Source organism: Pogona vitticeps, chromosome 3 (assembly GCF_051106095.1).
Source record: "Pogona vitticeps strain Pit_001003342236 chromosome 3, PviZW2.1, whole genome shotgun sequence".
Lineage (NCBI taxonomy): Eukaryota > Metazoa > Chordata > Lepidosauria > Squamata > Agamidae > Pogona > Pogona vitticeps.
This window is the reverse complement of record NC_135785.1, coordinates 6,312,487-6,328,462: the sequence shown is the minus strand read 5'-3', so window position 1 is coordinate 6,328,462 and position 15,976 is coordinate 6,312,487. Positions and strand designations below refer to the sequence as shown.

At 42.6% G+C, this 15,976-nt stretch overlaps 1 protein-coding gene across 6 annotated transcripts in view; it reads left to right on the top strand.

Annotated features, from left to right (window-relative positions):
* ABCC5 (ATP binding cassette subfamily C member 5) overlaps positions 1-8,992 on the top strand; it is a 69,265-nt gene extending 60,273 nt beyond the window's left edge. For all 6 annotated transcript variants that reach the window (XM_020813514.3, XM_072996306.2, XM_020813510.3 and 3 more), the window contains 7 exons: positions 22-111; positions 2,447-2,636; positions 2,798-2,957; positions 3,420-3,498; positions 4,822-4,935; positions 6,385-6,549; positions 7,376-8,992. In XM_020813514.3, coding sequence (XP_020669173.3) covers positions 22-111; positions 2,447-2,636; positions 2,798-2,957; positions 3,420-3,498; positions 4,822-4,935; positions 6,385-6,549; positions 7,376-7,477 — 900 coding nt within the window. In that variant the 3' untranslated portion in view covers positions 7,478-8,992. The remainder of the gene's footprint in view (positions 1-21; positions 112-2,446; positions 2,637-2,797; positions 2,958-3,419; positions 3,499-4,821; positions 4,936-6,384; positions 6,550-7,375) is intronic.
* Positions 8,993-15,976: the final 6,984 nt, after the last annotated feature.

Sequence of the window (15,976 nt, the reverse complement as noted above, 5' to 3'; positions counted from 1 at the left end):
GATCCTTTGTTTGATTTTCAGCTAACAGGGTTGTTCCAGTTCACAGTCAGGCTGGCTTCAGAAACAGAGGCCCGCTTCACCTCTGTGGAGAGGATTGACCACTACATCAAGGTACTCAAAACATTTTTCCATTGCTTGTTCATTAATTGTACTGTTCTTATGTCATTTGCTCATAGAAAAGCGCTTCTATCAGTTCACTACATCCTAATAGTGACTTCACTTGTTCTTGTCATCAAATTGCGTGGTCATAAACATTTGGATGTTTGTGGTATAAGTGAAACATCTATTTTGAATTCTGTTGGTACAAATTCTTTTTTGAACAAATGCTGACCATAGAACTCCAGGAGCCATGCTTGAAGAAGGTACAAAGTGTTTCTCTGCACCCATGCGCATACAGTATGCATGGAAAAGAAGTGTTGAATTTTACTGCGGAGGGCTCTTTCTCACTATAGATAGAGGTTAGAGAAGCTACTTTTTAAGACTGTAATTCTCAAAATGTCTCAGCAGCAATCCTTGGAATTAAAAATGCAACGTCTCCAAACTCTGGTTGCAGAAGGGATGACACAGGGTCATGATAAATGGCATCTTCTGACCACTTCGGAGACTTCTGGAATCCCCTTGGTTATTGGGGCACCCTCTTGGTTAGAGAGGTTTCCCCATTTGAGAAGCCAGTGTATCCATAGACAATTAAATCCTAGTAACTGTAGCTTTAACCAACTCAGGTGGCTAACAGAGAAGGCCATGACTTGTGTTCTAAATATTTTAGGCACAGGCCAGATGTCATGGTCGGCCAGAATTCCATAATCAGAATCAATCCTTCCTCTGACTTGAGAGGATAATATCCTGTGATGTTGGATGTTTAGTGAAACTGATCTTGTTTCCTTGGTGACCTCCCTGTCCCTTGCTGAAGCTGGCTTGAATTTCCCATTATGTATTTTGCTTGCCATCTTATAAGCTATAGGGCCTTTCATCCAGGCAGCCAATACATTGAATGGAAAAATGGCCATTCTATAGTGGCTGAAATCCTGCTAGGCCGCGTAGGTCTGATAATGTCATCAGCTGTGGCTTTTTGATGATAAACAGTTTCCTGTTCCACCATCACTACCCCCTCTCTGCTCAGTTCGTCGGATCCCCTTTGTCTTGAGGAAGCTTTTGGGGTACAAATTCTTTGGGGGCAGTGGGATGGGGTCAGGATGTCTTAAGTGTCTGCAAACTGGCAGTGGAGATTTTCAGATATTTAAGACTCCCCCACCCTGTTCTGAGGCTCCCCGGGACCAAAGGAATCCTAAAGGAACTGAGGGGAATAGGAAAATATTTTATTCAAATATGGCCCTGGCTGATGACTTACGTAGCATACCTGTAGGTTACCGGATTTCAGCCATTGCCTGAGACATAGAGAGAGATGGGCCTGGTAACAAAGAATTGTGCAAATGTACCCATGTATAGCATCTGTCTTGTGCAAGCAGATAATGCCTACCATAACAGCACTATAATCAAGGATTGACCATCCTTCCATTACCTGAATCTAGAGCCTCCCTTCCCCCTTGCAGTAAGTAGCCTTTGAAGGAGATGAATGGTATTTGGTCAGTCTAAAGTCCACCACTACATCCAAGTTGTTCTATTCTTTTTCTTCAAGACAAGTTGGCTTAGGGTTAAGGGTCAGAGTATGTGTATGAGTATCTAAGACCTATAGAAAATAAAGAGTTTCTTCCTCCCATTCGTACTGTTTATCATAAAAGTCTCCCCCCCCCATAGCTAAATTGATTAGTTATGATTTGTTTAAGAAATTAGTTGGAGATGGTAGGGAATCCACCAGGAAACATGTTCTCTGCATTGGAGAGAGCAAGACAAATGCTAAGAGAGCTCTTCCTCCCAAGCAAGAATCCAGAAGCTTCTGGGAGTCTTGTTCCCAAACCAAAGGGGAAGAACCAGTTATCCCTGTAGGATGTCTTTCTTCCTTAACTGGAGATTGGAGGGAGATCAGTGGATTTAAGCATTCCAAAGCACAAGTTCGTAAAAGGTAGGATGCAGTTTTCTGCAAAGACATAGGTGAATCTAGGACATTTTAAGTTCCATGATCACACCCTCCTACTGCGAGAACCCTTGCTCTAAGAGATGCGGCATCTGTTGTGTAGCAGAGGTAGGACTGCATTTGCTTCCATTCCGCACCATTGACCTTGTTGTCTGAAACTGGTGAGAGTTAGAGTCTAGCAATTGCTGTAGGGCCATCTGTTCTTCCCCCTTGCTTTAGGGCTTCCGCTTTGTAATCACTAGCCTCTGCCAGCTCTCCAACGTACACATTTCGGTTCCTGAGCCGTCGTCTTTCTGCTGCACAATGCAGGTGTGGCTTCTTAAGGTAGGACATTCTCAGTAATATTTTTTTGCAGCTAGGGCCTCATTTTCTTTCTTCTCTTCTTTCCTTCCCCTTCCCCTCACAATTTCTAAGACTCTTTCTCTGGAGGCTCCAGCTCGCATTAAGAACAAGGCTCCCCCTCCAGACTGGCCCCAGGAAGGAGAGGTCATTTTTGAAAATGCGGAAATGCGGTACCGGGAGAACCTGCCACTTGTTCTCAAGAAAGTGTGCTTCACTATCAAACCCAAGGAGAAGATCGGCATTGTGGGGAGAACAGGGTCAGGTAAGGGAAGAAGGTCTTAGGTGTATGATTCTGGCCATACTAGCTTGTGCACAGGAAACCAGAACTCTCAGCCAACCTGGTTTACTGTGACATGCAGTCCAATCCTATGGGTTACCTGAAACACCAGCAAACTCTTAATTACTACTTGTCTCCCTCCTCAGGAAAGTCTTCTTTAGGAATGGCTCTCTTCCGTTTGGTCGAGCTTTCAGGAGGTTGCATTAAAATTGATGGAGTGAAAATCAGTGATATTGGATTAGCTGATCTCCGGAGCAAACTTTCCATAATCCCCCAAGAGCCTGTGCTATTCAGTGGTACTGTGAGGTTAGTATGATCCATCATTAAACAGGGAGGAGTGGGTTGCCCCTCCTTCTGTGCTACTTCTCCTCATTCCACGTTTCGTCCTGTGCAGTAATGGAGTGAAAGTTTTAAATGCTGCTCAAACATTTACATTGTATGGGACAAGATATTTCCTGCCTAAATGCAGCAGAGGTGTGAGAGGGTTGTGTTTTTTTTTGGCAGTTACTTTGCTTTTCAGTTGATTGTTATTTTATGCATTCTTAAAACCTGCTGTGCAGAAAACGGGAAAGTCATAAGGTTTGGCATTTGAGAGTTGAATAATTCACTAATGTGGAATGGATTTCCTGTTAACTTCTGAATATCTATTGAGCCTGGTTAACTTCAGCAATTGTCCTTGTATATTTGGCCCCTGTTTTGTCCGGTTTGGTACGTGCTGTGAGGAAGGGAATGATTGATCATTTCCTGTTGCGATTTTTGTTTTCCTAGATCCAACTTGGATCCTTTCTCACAGTACGGTGAGGAGCAAATCTGGGATGCCTTGGAAAGGACTCACATGAAGGACTGTGTAAGTACAGCACTTGGTGGTAGAGATGGGTCTCATGCCTACTAAGGGGATTGACAACTTTGGTTTAAAAGGAACAAAAATAGGGTTTTCCTTCCACTACATTGGAAAATGCAGCAGCAATGGGTTGAGGTGGTGCAGAGCACCCAAACCCCAAAAGCTGTCCACCCTGTTTTATAGGCACTGTCTTTACGAAAAGGTCATGGACATTTGTAAACAATTGGATAAGTGGAAGCAGGATTAAGGAAGGACATACAGATGTGGGGTAACACAAAGGTCGAAGGTGATTTAGACAGCATTGTCTACAGCAGTGGTTCTTAACGTGGGCGATAATGCCCCCCAGGGGGCGATTTCATTTTTCAGGGGGGCAGTAGAACGAAAAGGGGCGGCGTGGGGGCGCTGGAGCAAGCCAAACCTGTTAACATGGCTGCAGCCTTTTTACAATGTGCATGAATATATATTTTCCTCCAATCTTAATTTAGTTTCAGAGTTTTCGTCTTGAAATTTTTAGTTCCTGCATTGCGGTTTGTTTTTATGCCCTTTTTATATTTCTTTTTGAGTCTTAAAATTCGCTTGCAACTAAATCATTAAATGTTACTTTTTGGGGGCATTTCATTTTCTTGGAATTGAATTTTGTTTTCAGGGGTCATTGGATTTAAGTGTCTTAAATAAATAAATAAATAAATAAATAGATAGATAGATAGATAGATAGATAAGATAGATAAGATAAGATAAGATAAGATAAGATAAGATAAGATAAGATAAGATAAGATAAGATATCACCGCGGGGAGGGGGGCGATGATAACTTCCTCAATGGCTCAAGGGGGCGTTTCTTTCAAAAAGGTTAAGAACCACTGGTCTACAGCATAACAAATCTCATTTACAGCTTCTAAGATGCATAGGCAATCTGTGTAATATTTCTGAGATTGCTGCCAGTCATCATATGACAGGCTATTGTGCAGCCAGGAAAAGCAATCACTTTAAAAGACAGCATGCCCATAGTAAAAAACAAAAACCCTCACTTCAAGTGATCTAGAAAAGTAGAAATTATAGATATAAATAAATAAAAGCCAGTGCTAAAATAAACTCTTGTCTGTACTGTTGATTGGGGTAGACTCAGATGACAGATTGATGGTTTCTGAAATTCATCCATGGAAAACCCTGACTTCAGTTTTGGCTCTTTGTCATTGCTGATCTTTTTTCATTGGCAGGGAGGTACTTGGGTTGTTGCACCTTTCTGACAACTTGCTTCTTGAGAAGATGATGTTGTAAAAATGTTGGGCCGTGGCACTGATCCATCTCTCTTTGTCCTTGTTCTCATTTAGATTTCCCAGCTGCCCGTGAAACTTGAATCTGAGGTGATGGAAAATGGTGAAAACTTTTCTGTTGGAGAGAGGCAGCTGCTTTGCATTGCCAGAGCATTGCTGCGTCGTTGTAAGGCAAGTGGCCCAATCAGAAAAGAAATCTGGTTTTATGTATTTATTATTTCTCACTTCTCAGCCCTTGAGGGCCTCTGAAGCAAGGCACAACAATAAAAAAGATAAAAAACGTTATAAACAAATAAAGGACCATTCTAAAAAAATGAATCCTAAAAGCCAATATTCTTTAACATAAATCAAGAGCACTCTAACAGCCAGCTTTAAAACTGTTTTAAACACCAAAGGCTATACCGTACAGTTCATCCTAGCTAGGCTATTTACTGAAAACTCATCAGGGATGGAGCCAGCGTGAGGTCTCCTGGAAGTGTCACAACTGAGCTGCAGCAGCAGAAAAAGCCTTCTTTTGTACATTCACGAATTTCACTTCTTAGGCTAGTGGGCACGCACAACCAGGGGCTCTGCTGAAGATTGCAGATTTATGGCTAAAATCAAGCAAGTTGAAAGGAAAGGAAATCGAAGGACAATGTAACAAAACTGCGTGACAATGTCAGTGACTTTTTTTTACAGTAGATAAAAAAATAATACTCTGGATTTTTTACATCCAGAGTATTATCTGGATTCAGAATGTACAGATGGGTTTCAGCCTCTGACCCAGAATTGAAATCTGCTTTTCAGTTTTCCATAGGGCACTCTCACCGCCTTCATCTAGCCACTATATCCTTAACTTTGGTTTGCTTGGTGAACTTTCACCCTTGGAGTGATCTCTGTATAGACAAAAAGTACCTACAGAATCTTTATTTCTTTCCTGTGGCACCACAGAAGGGCATCTGAATACCAGGATGTATACTAGACACACGTACTGTATTCTGTTGACATTGACCTATTATGTTGTCTAGTATGTTTTACTGTTCCAGAAATGCTGCCATGTCAGCTTCTCAGAAACATCTGTTGCACTATGAGTGGAATTATAGTAAGTCTGATTTAAAGAACACACCCAGATGTCTGCTCTGAAGTAGTATCAAGGAAATCAAGCCAGTTTATACATGCATCTCTTCGTGTGCATTACTTCATTGGGTTCTATTCTTCTTCAAGAGGGATAATTAGCTGTGTGTGGTACTGAAGACCTTGAAGTCACTGGAAGTCATACTTCCAAATTTGTTCTTTGAACATGTGGATTGTTTTTGTCGTATAAGTGAAAGCTCATCTTTCTTAAGATAATGAACTATTTGTAGTTTATACCAAAGTCTGTAGCTATTGCTCAGAATTCTGTAGTAGAGTCTCCTTGTCTGTCAAATGAAATTGGAGGTCTGGACTGAGGCTAACCTGTGCTAGAGATCTGAAGTGCAAACAGCTTAGCAAGTAACTTTCAGACTGTATATATGTGAATAGCTTGGAAGGGAAATAGTCTTCCACCTCTGTGGAATCTAGTTCACATTCCGTTAATCACTGAGTCGTGATGGAATCAGAGAGAATCGCGTTTTTAAACCAAAGTCATGGCTTGCTCCTTAGATTTTGATCTTGGATGAAGCAACAGCTGCCATGGACACGGAGACTGACTTGCTGATCCAGGAGACCATCAGAGAGGCATTTGCAGACTGCACAATGCTGACGATTGCTCATCGCCTTCATACAGTTTTGGGCTCGGATCGGATCATGGTGCTGATGCAAGGACAGGTGAGCATGAAACTAGCATGGATTCCCCCCCCCCCCGGTCTGCAAATTCATACAGGCCACATGCTCTCAAACTGTGTTGCAGTGAGCATTTCACCTGGAGACAGGGGTCTGTAACATTTACATAATCAAGACAGATCTCAGAAGGAAAATCTGGTTTAAATATTAGGTGAAATTTTGAAGTTAAAAAGCAGTGAAAGATGCTGCTTCACTGGAGACGAATTTTAACTGTTTCTTGATAGGGATGTTTTTAATGCTTAACTAATCTTTTCGAAAGCAAGAGGCTAGGACTTCCTTTTCCTTTGCTTTGCTTTGCAAGTATGACTAGGTGTGTAAATTTTTGTTTTCATTTTAAAAATATGCCCTCTATGTGGGATTGCCTTTGGAATGTGTTCAGAATTTTCAGCAGGTCCAAAACATTTGCAGTCAGATTGTTAACTAGGGCTGGTAACAAGGATCACATAATTCCCCTGTTACAGCAGCTCCACCGGCTGCTGATCCAGTTCAGGGCACAAAGGGTGGGGGACAAAAATATTTTAACATTTAGCCTGTCTGTCGTGTAGTCTAGTGGGGTGTGGCTGTTGCACATGCTATGGCTCTCTGGAACCAGACAAGATCTGAGTACCAGATGAGGCTAGTAAAGAAAGGAGAGCTCAGAGAGAGTCCAACAGAGTGAGTGAGTGAGTGAGTGAGTGAATTCATTCATTCATTCATTCATTCATTCATTCATTCATTCATTCATTCATTCATTCATTCATTCATTCATTCATGGAAGATTTAACAGTGGTTACATTATACGTCACTAACTCTTCCTCCCTCTCTGCTTTAGGTGGTGGAATTTGATACTCCATCTGCACTCCTGTCCAATGAGAACTCCCGCTTCTATGCCATGTTTGCTGCTGCAGAAAACAAGATTGCTGTCAAGGGCTAAAATTCAGGGCAATGTCACTTTAATTAGGAGGGTATTATGCTCTGCCTGTGGCAGGTTTCTCCTCCTCCTCCTCCATCTCTGTGTTCTCCAAGCAGACTATTATTGCCTTGTCATCTTTATGTTTTAGGTATCATGGGTTAAACTGAGTTCTTTTTTTCCAAGAAGTACTGTAAAGAAGATTCTTTATGGTTTCTATTATGGTATTTATTCCATGTTCTTCTTACTAATTTTTGCTATTAAATGCACTGTACAAAATGGCTCAGGGAGCCATGATTATAAATGTATTAAGAGGCCTATATTGAAGCTTTATACATGCAGCTATATCTATACAGAATTCTGTACATAGCCTATATTTACAGTGGAAATGTAAACCGTTTATTTTATATTAAAATGAGCGCTGTGTTAATACCAGTGCATATTCTTTTCTATCATTTTTGTACAGTTTTATGGTGCTGGGAATCCGGCTTTTGCCGGGCCGTGCTGGAGCCTGTTTTGTCTCCTGCCGCCGGCCTTCCTCCAAGTGCCGGATTTTCCCAGATTGCAGGATGGGAATGAAACAGTTGTGTCCTTCTGTGTCCTTTCGTCATGGCCCTACATGGGGGATGTGGGCAGTTGTGCTATAGCTGTAGACTCTCTAGCACATTGCCAGGGTGCACAGAAGTAGCCCAGCCACGTCCCAGGTTTCCTCCTCCTCCTGATGGAGCTTCTGATCCTTGTTTTTTTTTCTTTTTGATTTCTTCCCTAAGCTCTGTTGGGTGCTGTAAGGGAAGAACCGCACATTTTGCCTTAGGTTATCTTACCAGCCCCTCATCATTCACTCCAGTGCAATAAAGGGAATGTACTGACATTCTCTTTCAATAGAGTTTGGTTTTATATTTTATAGAAATGAAAGGCAAATGCCCTCTGCTGAGCAAACACTGTGGCTTGGGATCCCTACATGGTAATTAGTACTAAACTACAGCAATGAACTTTAAGATCAGGATTCTCTAGTCCTGCCTGTAAACATTTTCGAATTCGCCTCTGCTGAATTACTGATCTAGATAATACAAATGCTTCACCTGGAAAGCTCTTCTGGTGCTTTGGTATTTGTAACAAATAACCATACTCAGCGTGTGTGCAAATTTCTTCCTGCCTGTTTGTTACTAAACTTATCACTCTTCTCCTTCCAGTCTGCAATTTTGAGCAAGCTCCTGCTGATCAGGGTTTGACACTGGTGTAGGAAGTTTTATTTCCTTACTGTAAAGAGACCTACCTCAGGTTGCTGAGTCCTGTGTGGTACGTTACCATGGTGGCTGTATGCCGTCCCTCGTATATGGAACCAGTAGCCCGGAGTGGGGCGTGGGTCAGTCCTGTAATAGTTGTTCCTTTTTAACTTGATCAGCGTTGCACGTGATTTTGTTTGTCTGTTTTGGTTTTTTGGTCCATCTGGACTTTTATAGCTTTGGCATGTTTGCTAATTGTCTGTTGGGACACACATCTGGAAACGTGAATAAAAACTATTTTGGCTTTTGTAAACACGTGTGTGTTCCTCTTTGGGCATGGTTGATCTCTTCCCAGTAATGCGTGTACGAGGGGGCCCCCACTATTGACTGGATACTTCGCAGACAAATGTATAAATGAATGCTGTTACATTTGTGCAGTTTTAAAGCAGTCCGTGCTCTTCCAGATCTTGTACCACCAATAATGTAAGTGCGAAATGGGGGTTAGGTAAAGGTAAAGGTTCCCCTTGACAATTTTTGTCCAGTCGTGTTCGACTCTAGGGGGCGGTGCTCATCCCCGTTTCCAAGCCATAGAGCTAGCATTTGTCCGAAGACAATCTTCCGTGGTCACATGGCCAGTGCGACTTAGACATGGAACACTGTTACCTTCCCACCGAGGTGGTCCCTATTTATCTACTTGCATTTGCATGCTTTCAAACCGCTAGGTTGGCAGGAGCTGGGACAAGCGACGGGCACTCACTCCGTCGCATGGATTCGATCTTACGACTGCTTGGTCTTCTGACCCTGCAGCACAGGCTTCTGCATTTTAGCCCGCAGCGCCACCACGTCCCTTAAAAATAGGGAAGGTGATGTCAAACCTACCTTGTATTTCCCAGTCGGTAGCCTTCATTTGTAACGATGTGGTTTGAAGAGGAAATGGTGACAGATGTGATTAGCAGTGCCACCTTAACACCTTTTCATTCAGAAGCGAGGCCTGCTGGCTCCCAGGTAAGTGGATTAGAGATGGGAACGAAACACTGGTTCCATGGTTGGCACAGTTTGTTTAGCAGCCAAACAGCTGAGCTGCAATTTGGCACCCTGTCCCCTCTAGTGGGCATCCACTCAGGCAGCGCCCAGAGGAACACTTCCTCCGAGTGGGTGTCTCCTGGATAGGGTGGGGCGCCAAACCAGCTGTTTGGCCGGGAAATGAACCCTTCTGAACCAGTAGTTTGTGCCCATCTCTAAAGAGGACACAAGGGTTAGGGTTATTTAAGGTAAAGGTTCCCCTTGACATTTAGTCCAGTTGTGTCTGACTCTAGGGGGTGGTGCTCATCCCTGTCTCCAAGCTGTAGAGCCAGCGTTTGTCCATAGACAGTTTCCGTGGCCAGCGTGACTAGACACAGAACGCCATTACCTTCCCACCGAGATGGTACCTATTTATCTACTCACATTTTTACATGCTTTCGAACGGCTAGGTTGGCAGGAGCTGGGACAAGCGACGGGAGCTCACTCCGTCGTGTGGATGCGATCTTACAACGGCGGGTTTAACCTGCAGCGCCACCACGTCCTCTAAATAGGGTTGTTTATTCCTGGATTAATTCTTCCTCTCTTTTTCTTTCCTTATATTTATTTCCTGAGGGCGGGGCTTGGTAAACCCCTTCTTGGTAAAATGTTCCTGTAAATAGGTGCAGCTTCCAGAGGAAAAAAAATTGTGCTTTTTTATTTCGTAAGTTTCAGATACGATAGAAAATCCCTTCGAAGAAGGCAAAACATTGCTATTATTAGCCCCCCCCCAAAAAAATTAATAGAAGAAAATGTGGACGCATAAAAAGAATGTAACTCTCTTCTAAGAGCCATAAGCCAAGTCTTCTAATAACTGACACACCCTAATGTAAGATATTTTCTCATACCATAAAATGGAAAAATGTTAGCCAGCAAAGCATCTTATACTAATTCCTTCCTTCTATTCTTGTCTAGATCAGCTTATATTTATGCTCTTTTTCTGACAATGAAAACGTCAAAAGCTATAAGCATTTAAGCATTCTTATTTGCTGTTTACTAGCCTTAGATGTTTATCCATGTGTCAAGGTGGCATCATATTTATCAAATGTACTTCAGTAAAAAGTATCCATCGCTTAACTGGTGGTTACTTTTTAAATAACATTTAATTGTAAACCGCCCAGAGTGGATTTCTCCAGATGGGTGGTATAAAAATCAAATAAATTAAATAAACATTTTATCTTTTTTTTTTTAAAATCATTACTTTGTAGCCCATAATTTTATGTTGGGTTTTTGCCCCAACAGTTAATCTCTTGCCATGGCCATTATGCCATAAGAAACATATTACAGGATTTTTAATCCATCTTTGCTGCCCTGCCTTATTTAAAACTACAGTAATTGCTTTATCAAAAGTATTTTTCGGTTGCATTTTGCTGCTTTAATAGTCTCTGCTGCCTTCTCGTGGAATACTTGAATCACTACAGCCCAATTTCTGCAGCCAATGTTTTAAATCATTGTAGATGCAAATCTCTTTCTCCTTTTGCATTGAGACAGTTGTTCCAAAATGAAGCTCTGTTTTGGTTGATGAGCATTCTTCATATTATATGTCTCACAGAAATGGATAAATATTGTGCTTTTCCTTTTGACAACATTTTTACTGTGTATATTTGTGAGGGTTCAGTGGCTACCTCAGGCTTACCAGACACAAATACAGGAGTCTCTTGTTCTTGAAAAACAGAACTGGGGTTTATTGGAATATCAAATAAAGAAGTTTCAACATTCAACTTGTCATTTGTCTTTTCTCTCGTCACCAACGGGTCTAACGAGGGTGTCCATGCTTCTTGATAAAACGGATTAAAACTAGGTTCATACCAAGGTCCCTTGGTAAACGGGTTAACTTCGCCTGGTACCTTTCCTTCAACGTCCACCTCAATCAAAGGTATTGTCTCTTCATCTCCCCTCTCCAAGTCGAAGGGGTCGCTTCCCTCAGCATAGGAGTCCCAGGGTCCGGTAAACACCTCCTCCGGCGAGCCTCCTCCAGTCGCCATGCCCTTTCTCTTTCTTCCTTCTCTACTCTCTTTTTCCTCTTAAACGTCTCCTCCACTCCCTTGCCTCTGTCTCACCCCAGTACGACGGTCTGAGGGGTAAACCCTTTCTTCTTCTATAATCAGCCTCCTCCCGAGGCACCTTAACTCTCTCCCTCCTCCCTGTCCAGGGATCTTCTATCCAGATCCACTCCCATCCGGCCGGTATCCGGTCTCTCTCCTCCTTTACCTCCCCATGCCCCGCCTCTATTAACGGTCTCGCAGCTACCCGAGTTCCCGCCTTTTCTAACTGAGTCTGTGTAGCCACAGACATCCTCTGTAGCCCCTGTAGTCGGAGATGCTGTCTGTCTCTCGTTCTCTTTTAACTGAGGACAACACTCCGGCGAGGTCTTCTATTGCCTCACCTCTGGTCTCACAATATTACATTTATTCTTGCTATATCTTGTCAAATCACATCTGATTATAGCGACCCTAATACAGTGGTGCCATTCCGGATTAATCATCGCTATGCAGAAACATCGCTAAACGGAACGGGAAAAGCCATAGGAATGCATTAAACTTGGTTTAATGCATTCCTATGGCTCCCAAACTGACAGTTCAGCGATGTTCCTCCATAGCGCCACCATTTTCGCGCCCTCGGTAAGCAAGGGCAGGGTGCGAAAACACTTGCGGCGGCCATTTTGGGCACCCGGTGGCCATTTTGGAACCGCCGATCAGCTGTTTAAAAAAACATCGCAATGCAATGTTTTGCCTATTCAGAACATTGCAATGCGATCGCATTAGCTATCCAAAAAGATAGATCGCTATGCGAATTCATCATTAAACGGTGCGTTAAGCGAGGCACCACTGTAGTGCTTTTCAAGGTAAATGAGATATTTAAGGAGTGGTTTTACCAGCTCCACTCCCCCAGTGAGTTTCCATGGCCAAGCGAGGATTCGAACTCTGTTCTCCGGAGTCCTAATCGATCACTTTATCCACTACAATTTAACCTCACAGATTTCTCAGTAATTCTCTGATGCATCATTTATCACTTTGTAATTTTGTATTACTGAAAGTCATTTAAAATGTTTGAGATGTTTTTTAGATAAGTAATATTATAGTGTATTAATTATAAACTTTGCTTCATGAAGGTACAATCCATGTCATATACTGTATTTTACATAAAAGCAAAGTGTGCTGCTTATATACTGCCCCATAGCACTTAAAGCACTCTCTGGGTGGTTTACAAGTTACTTATACAGGCTACACATTGTTCCCCCGCCCCCAACGATTTGGGTGCCCGTTTTAACAACCTTGAGCCTTTTAATAGGCTTATCTATTCAATATATTCATTTTCAAAATACTCAACTTACTTTGTAAGTTTTTGGCATATGTTTGCACCGCTTACTTCCATGCTTAAATAAAACGAGAAGGCGACGTTTGAATAATTATTTCACCCTATTAGGTACAGGTGCTGTAAAATACAAAGTATCCATGAATAAGGACTTCCACAGATTAATTAAGGAGTGCTTCAATCTCTTGACTACAAACGAACCTAGAATCTTTTTGGCAGCTGAAAACAAATACAGTATAGGCATCTGCGATTTACCTTGTAGATCTGCATTAAGTTGGTTGGTAAGGGAATCAAGCAGTGCGCCTCTGAGCAAGATCTGACCATACTGGCAACTATGGGGTGCAAATCAGAGGTTCCCAAGTCTTTCTCCACCTTGTGCAGGGCTAACTTTTGATGTAGTATCTCATCCTAGACAAAGACTTTGAGGAGTACACCCATTGCTCTAGTCTAGGGGAAGGCCCTGGAAGGACAGATCCTGAAACTGAGGCTCCAATACTTTGGCTATCTGATGAGAAGAGAAGACTCCCTGGAAAAGACCCTGATGTTGGGAAAGTGTGAAGGCAGGCGGAGAAGGGGACAACAGAGGACGAGATGGTTGGACAGCGTCATCGAAGCGACCAACATGATGGTTGTTGTGGGTTTTTCAGGCTCTTTGGCTGTATTCTGAAGGTTGATCTTCCTGACACTTCAGAGGCCAAAGAGCCTGAAAAACCCACAACAACCATCAGATTCCGGCCGTGAAAGCCTTCACGAATACATCAACGAATATGACTTTGACCCAACTCCGGGAGGCAGTGGAAGACAGGAGGGCTTGGCGTGACATGAAGAGTCGGACACGACATAACAACTAAACAACAACAAGGGGAAGGCAGATGTGTGAGCAAGTAACACGTTGAGTATGCGTGACCTGCTTGAATGGGAACTCTGTCCCATTTTGTAACTGGATAGGTTTTTTAGACCTCCAGTTGTCTAGGAGAGGTCAGTGAGGCCAAGCAGCTTCGTCCTTAGTGTTGTTTACTGTGTTTTGCTTATATATAACTTTAAACACACACACACACACACACACACACACACACACTTACATCATTCAGCAAAGACACTGTTTCAAAGAACTGATGTCTGTGGGCTGCTATGTTTCAAAAAGCAGAGAGGAAACTAATACCTTGGATTTAAAACAAATGTTGTAACCTCAAGAGTATGGGCATTCAGTCCACAGATCAGGCCCTTCCTCACTCAAAACATGGGCACATGGCTGCATCTGGCCCACATCTGACCATCCATCCCAGGTAATGGTCGGCTTGCAGTGTAGGCCAATCCACAGTTACATCATCTTTACTTGTCCAGTCTAACTGGTTCATACTCAGGAAAGTCTCATTCAGCCAAGAATGAAGCTAATCTCTTGAAGTTAAGAGACAAAGGAATATTAATATGTCCCCTCACACACACTTTTTTTTTGGGGGGGGGCAGGGTGTTCTGTGGTCTGCCTTTCCTCATTTTTGGGTGTACGATTTAATTCCTTTAAACTGAAGCTCCCCCCCCACCCCAACTTTTGGAATTACTATTTGAATCCATGGTGGACCAAAACTGAAAAGTAACTTCATCCATGCTGATGTTGTGTCCTCAGTTTGGGAAGTAATGAAAATACAATTTAAAGACCATTCACATCCAGCATGATTATGTGCCTGTAGTTTGGGGTTTGGGGCAAATCCTTTGAGATGCTTGAATGGAAACATGTCACCACCTTGTCTGTGTTTAATATTTTACAGAAAGATTGCAAAACAAGCCTAAGCTTGTAAAACTGTGTAAGTTTAAAATAGCCTGAAAAAACACATTGGCTTCCAAATACCAGTATCTCTATGATGGAAAGAGTGTTTGAGGGAAAATAGAATTAATGGAAACGTAGATGTCACATCTACCCACATATCAGGCAAAAACCAAGAGAAAAATTTCAAAAAAAAAAGAAACGATCAAAATGTTGTGGCACCTTTGATGGACAAGTCCACGTCCTCAGTCTTTAAGCCACAATGTTTTTATCCTCTTTGTTATTTTCATTTTGTTTTTCCCCTGATATGCCAAAATATGTTACCCTCAGTTACTAGCTACCTGTGTGTGATTATTTTTTTATGCACGTTATGCATGACTGCCTTGACTGTATTTTTAGTACTACTTACGTTTTCAATTTTTGTATTTCCCATTTCTCAGAGGGGCATTTTTTTTAAAGTATGCTTTATTCTTCCTAGCTTTAATGCCTTTTAATGCTGCAAGAGGCCTCTTTTTACTCCTTTTCAGCTTCAAATATTCTGTTTTAACGATGTAAACCACCCTTGTGTCCTCATTGTTTTCAACTTCAAACATTGTCTTCCAGCGCTGTCAGCCGCCTTGGGTCCTTTTCGAGGAGAAAGGCGGAGTAAAAATATTTTAAATAAACAAAAGGAAAAAAAAAACCCAAATAAATAAATAGCGACTGCCTCCTGCAAAACATCTTCCCATCTAACTTTTCTACATCATCCGAAGCAACATGCTAGGAGTGAATTGCAGTCACATCAGTAAACGTAGCAAAATTCTCAATGGAGAAAAACTGGACGTTTATGAGTTCTCAGAACCCCTTAAGGCAGATTTCAACGATTCAAGGATTAGGGAAGAGATCACGACCCGCCTTGAACACGTGTATTGTTGATGCAGGCTGGAAGTCCGTGTTTGGTTTGCTTTGACAGGATCGGGAGGGGCGGGTGACAAATCAAGGAGGAAGCCGCGGGAAAGAGGAAAGGGGGGGGTATTTGCAGAGGGAAAAAGGGGGGGTCCCGTCTCGGAGAGAGCAAGCCCCCTCCTCTTTGAACCCGACCCTACTCCTACTCCTCGTGTCAGGGGAAAGCCGGTCCGGGCGCCAGAGCTCCCCCTGGTGGCCGCGGCCGCCGCCCGCCTC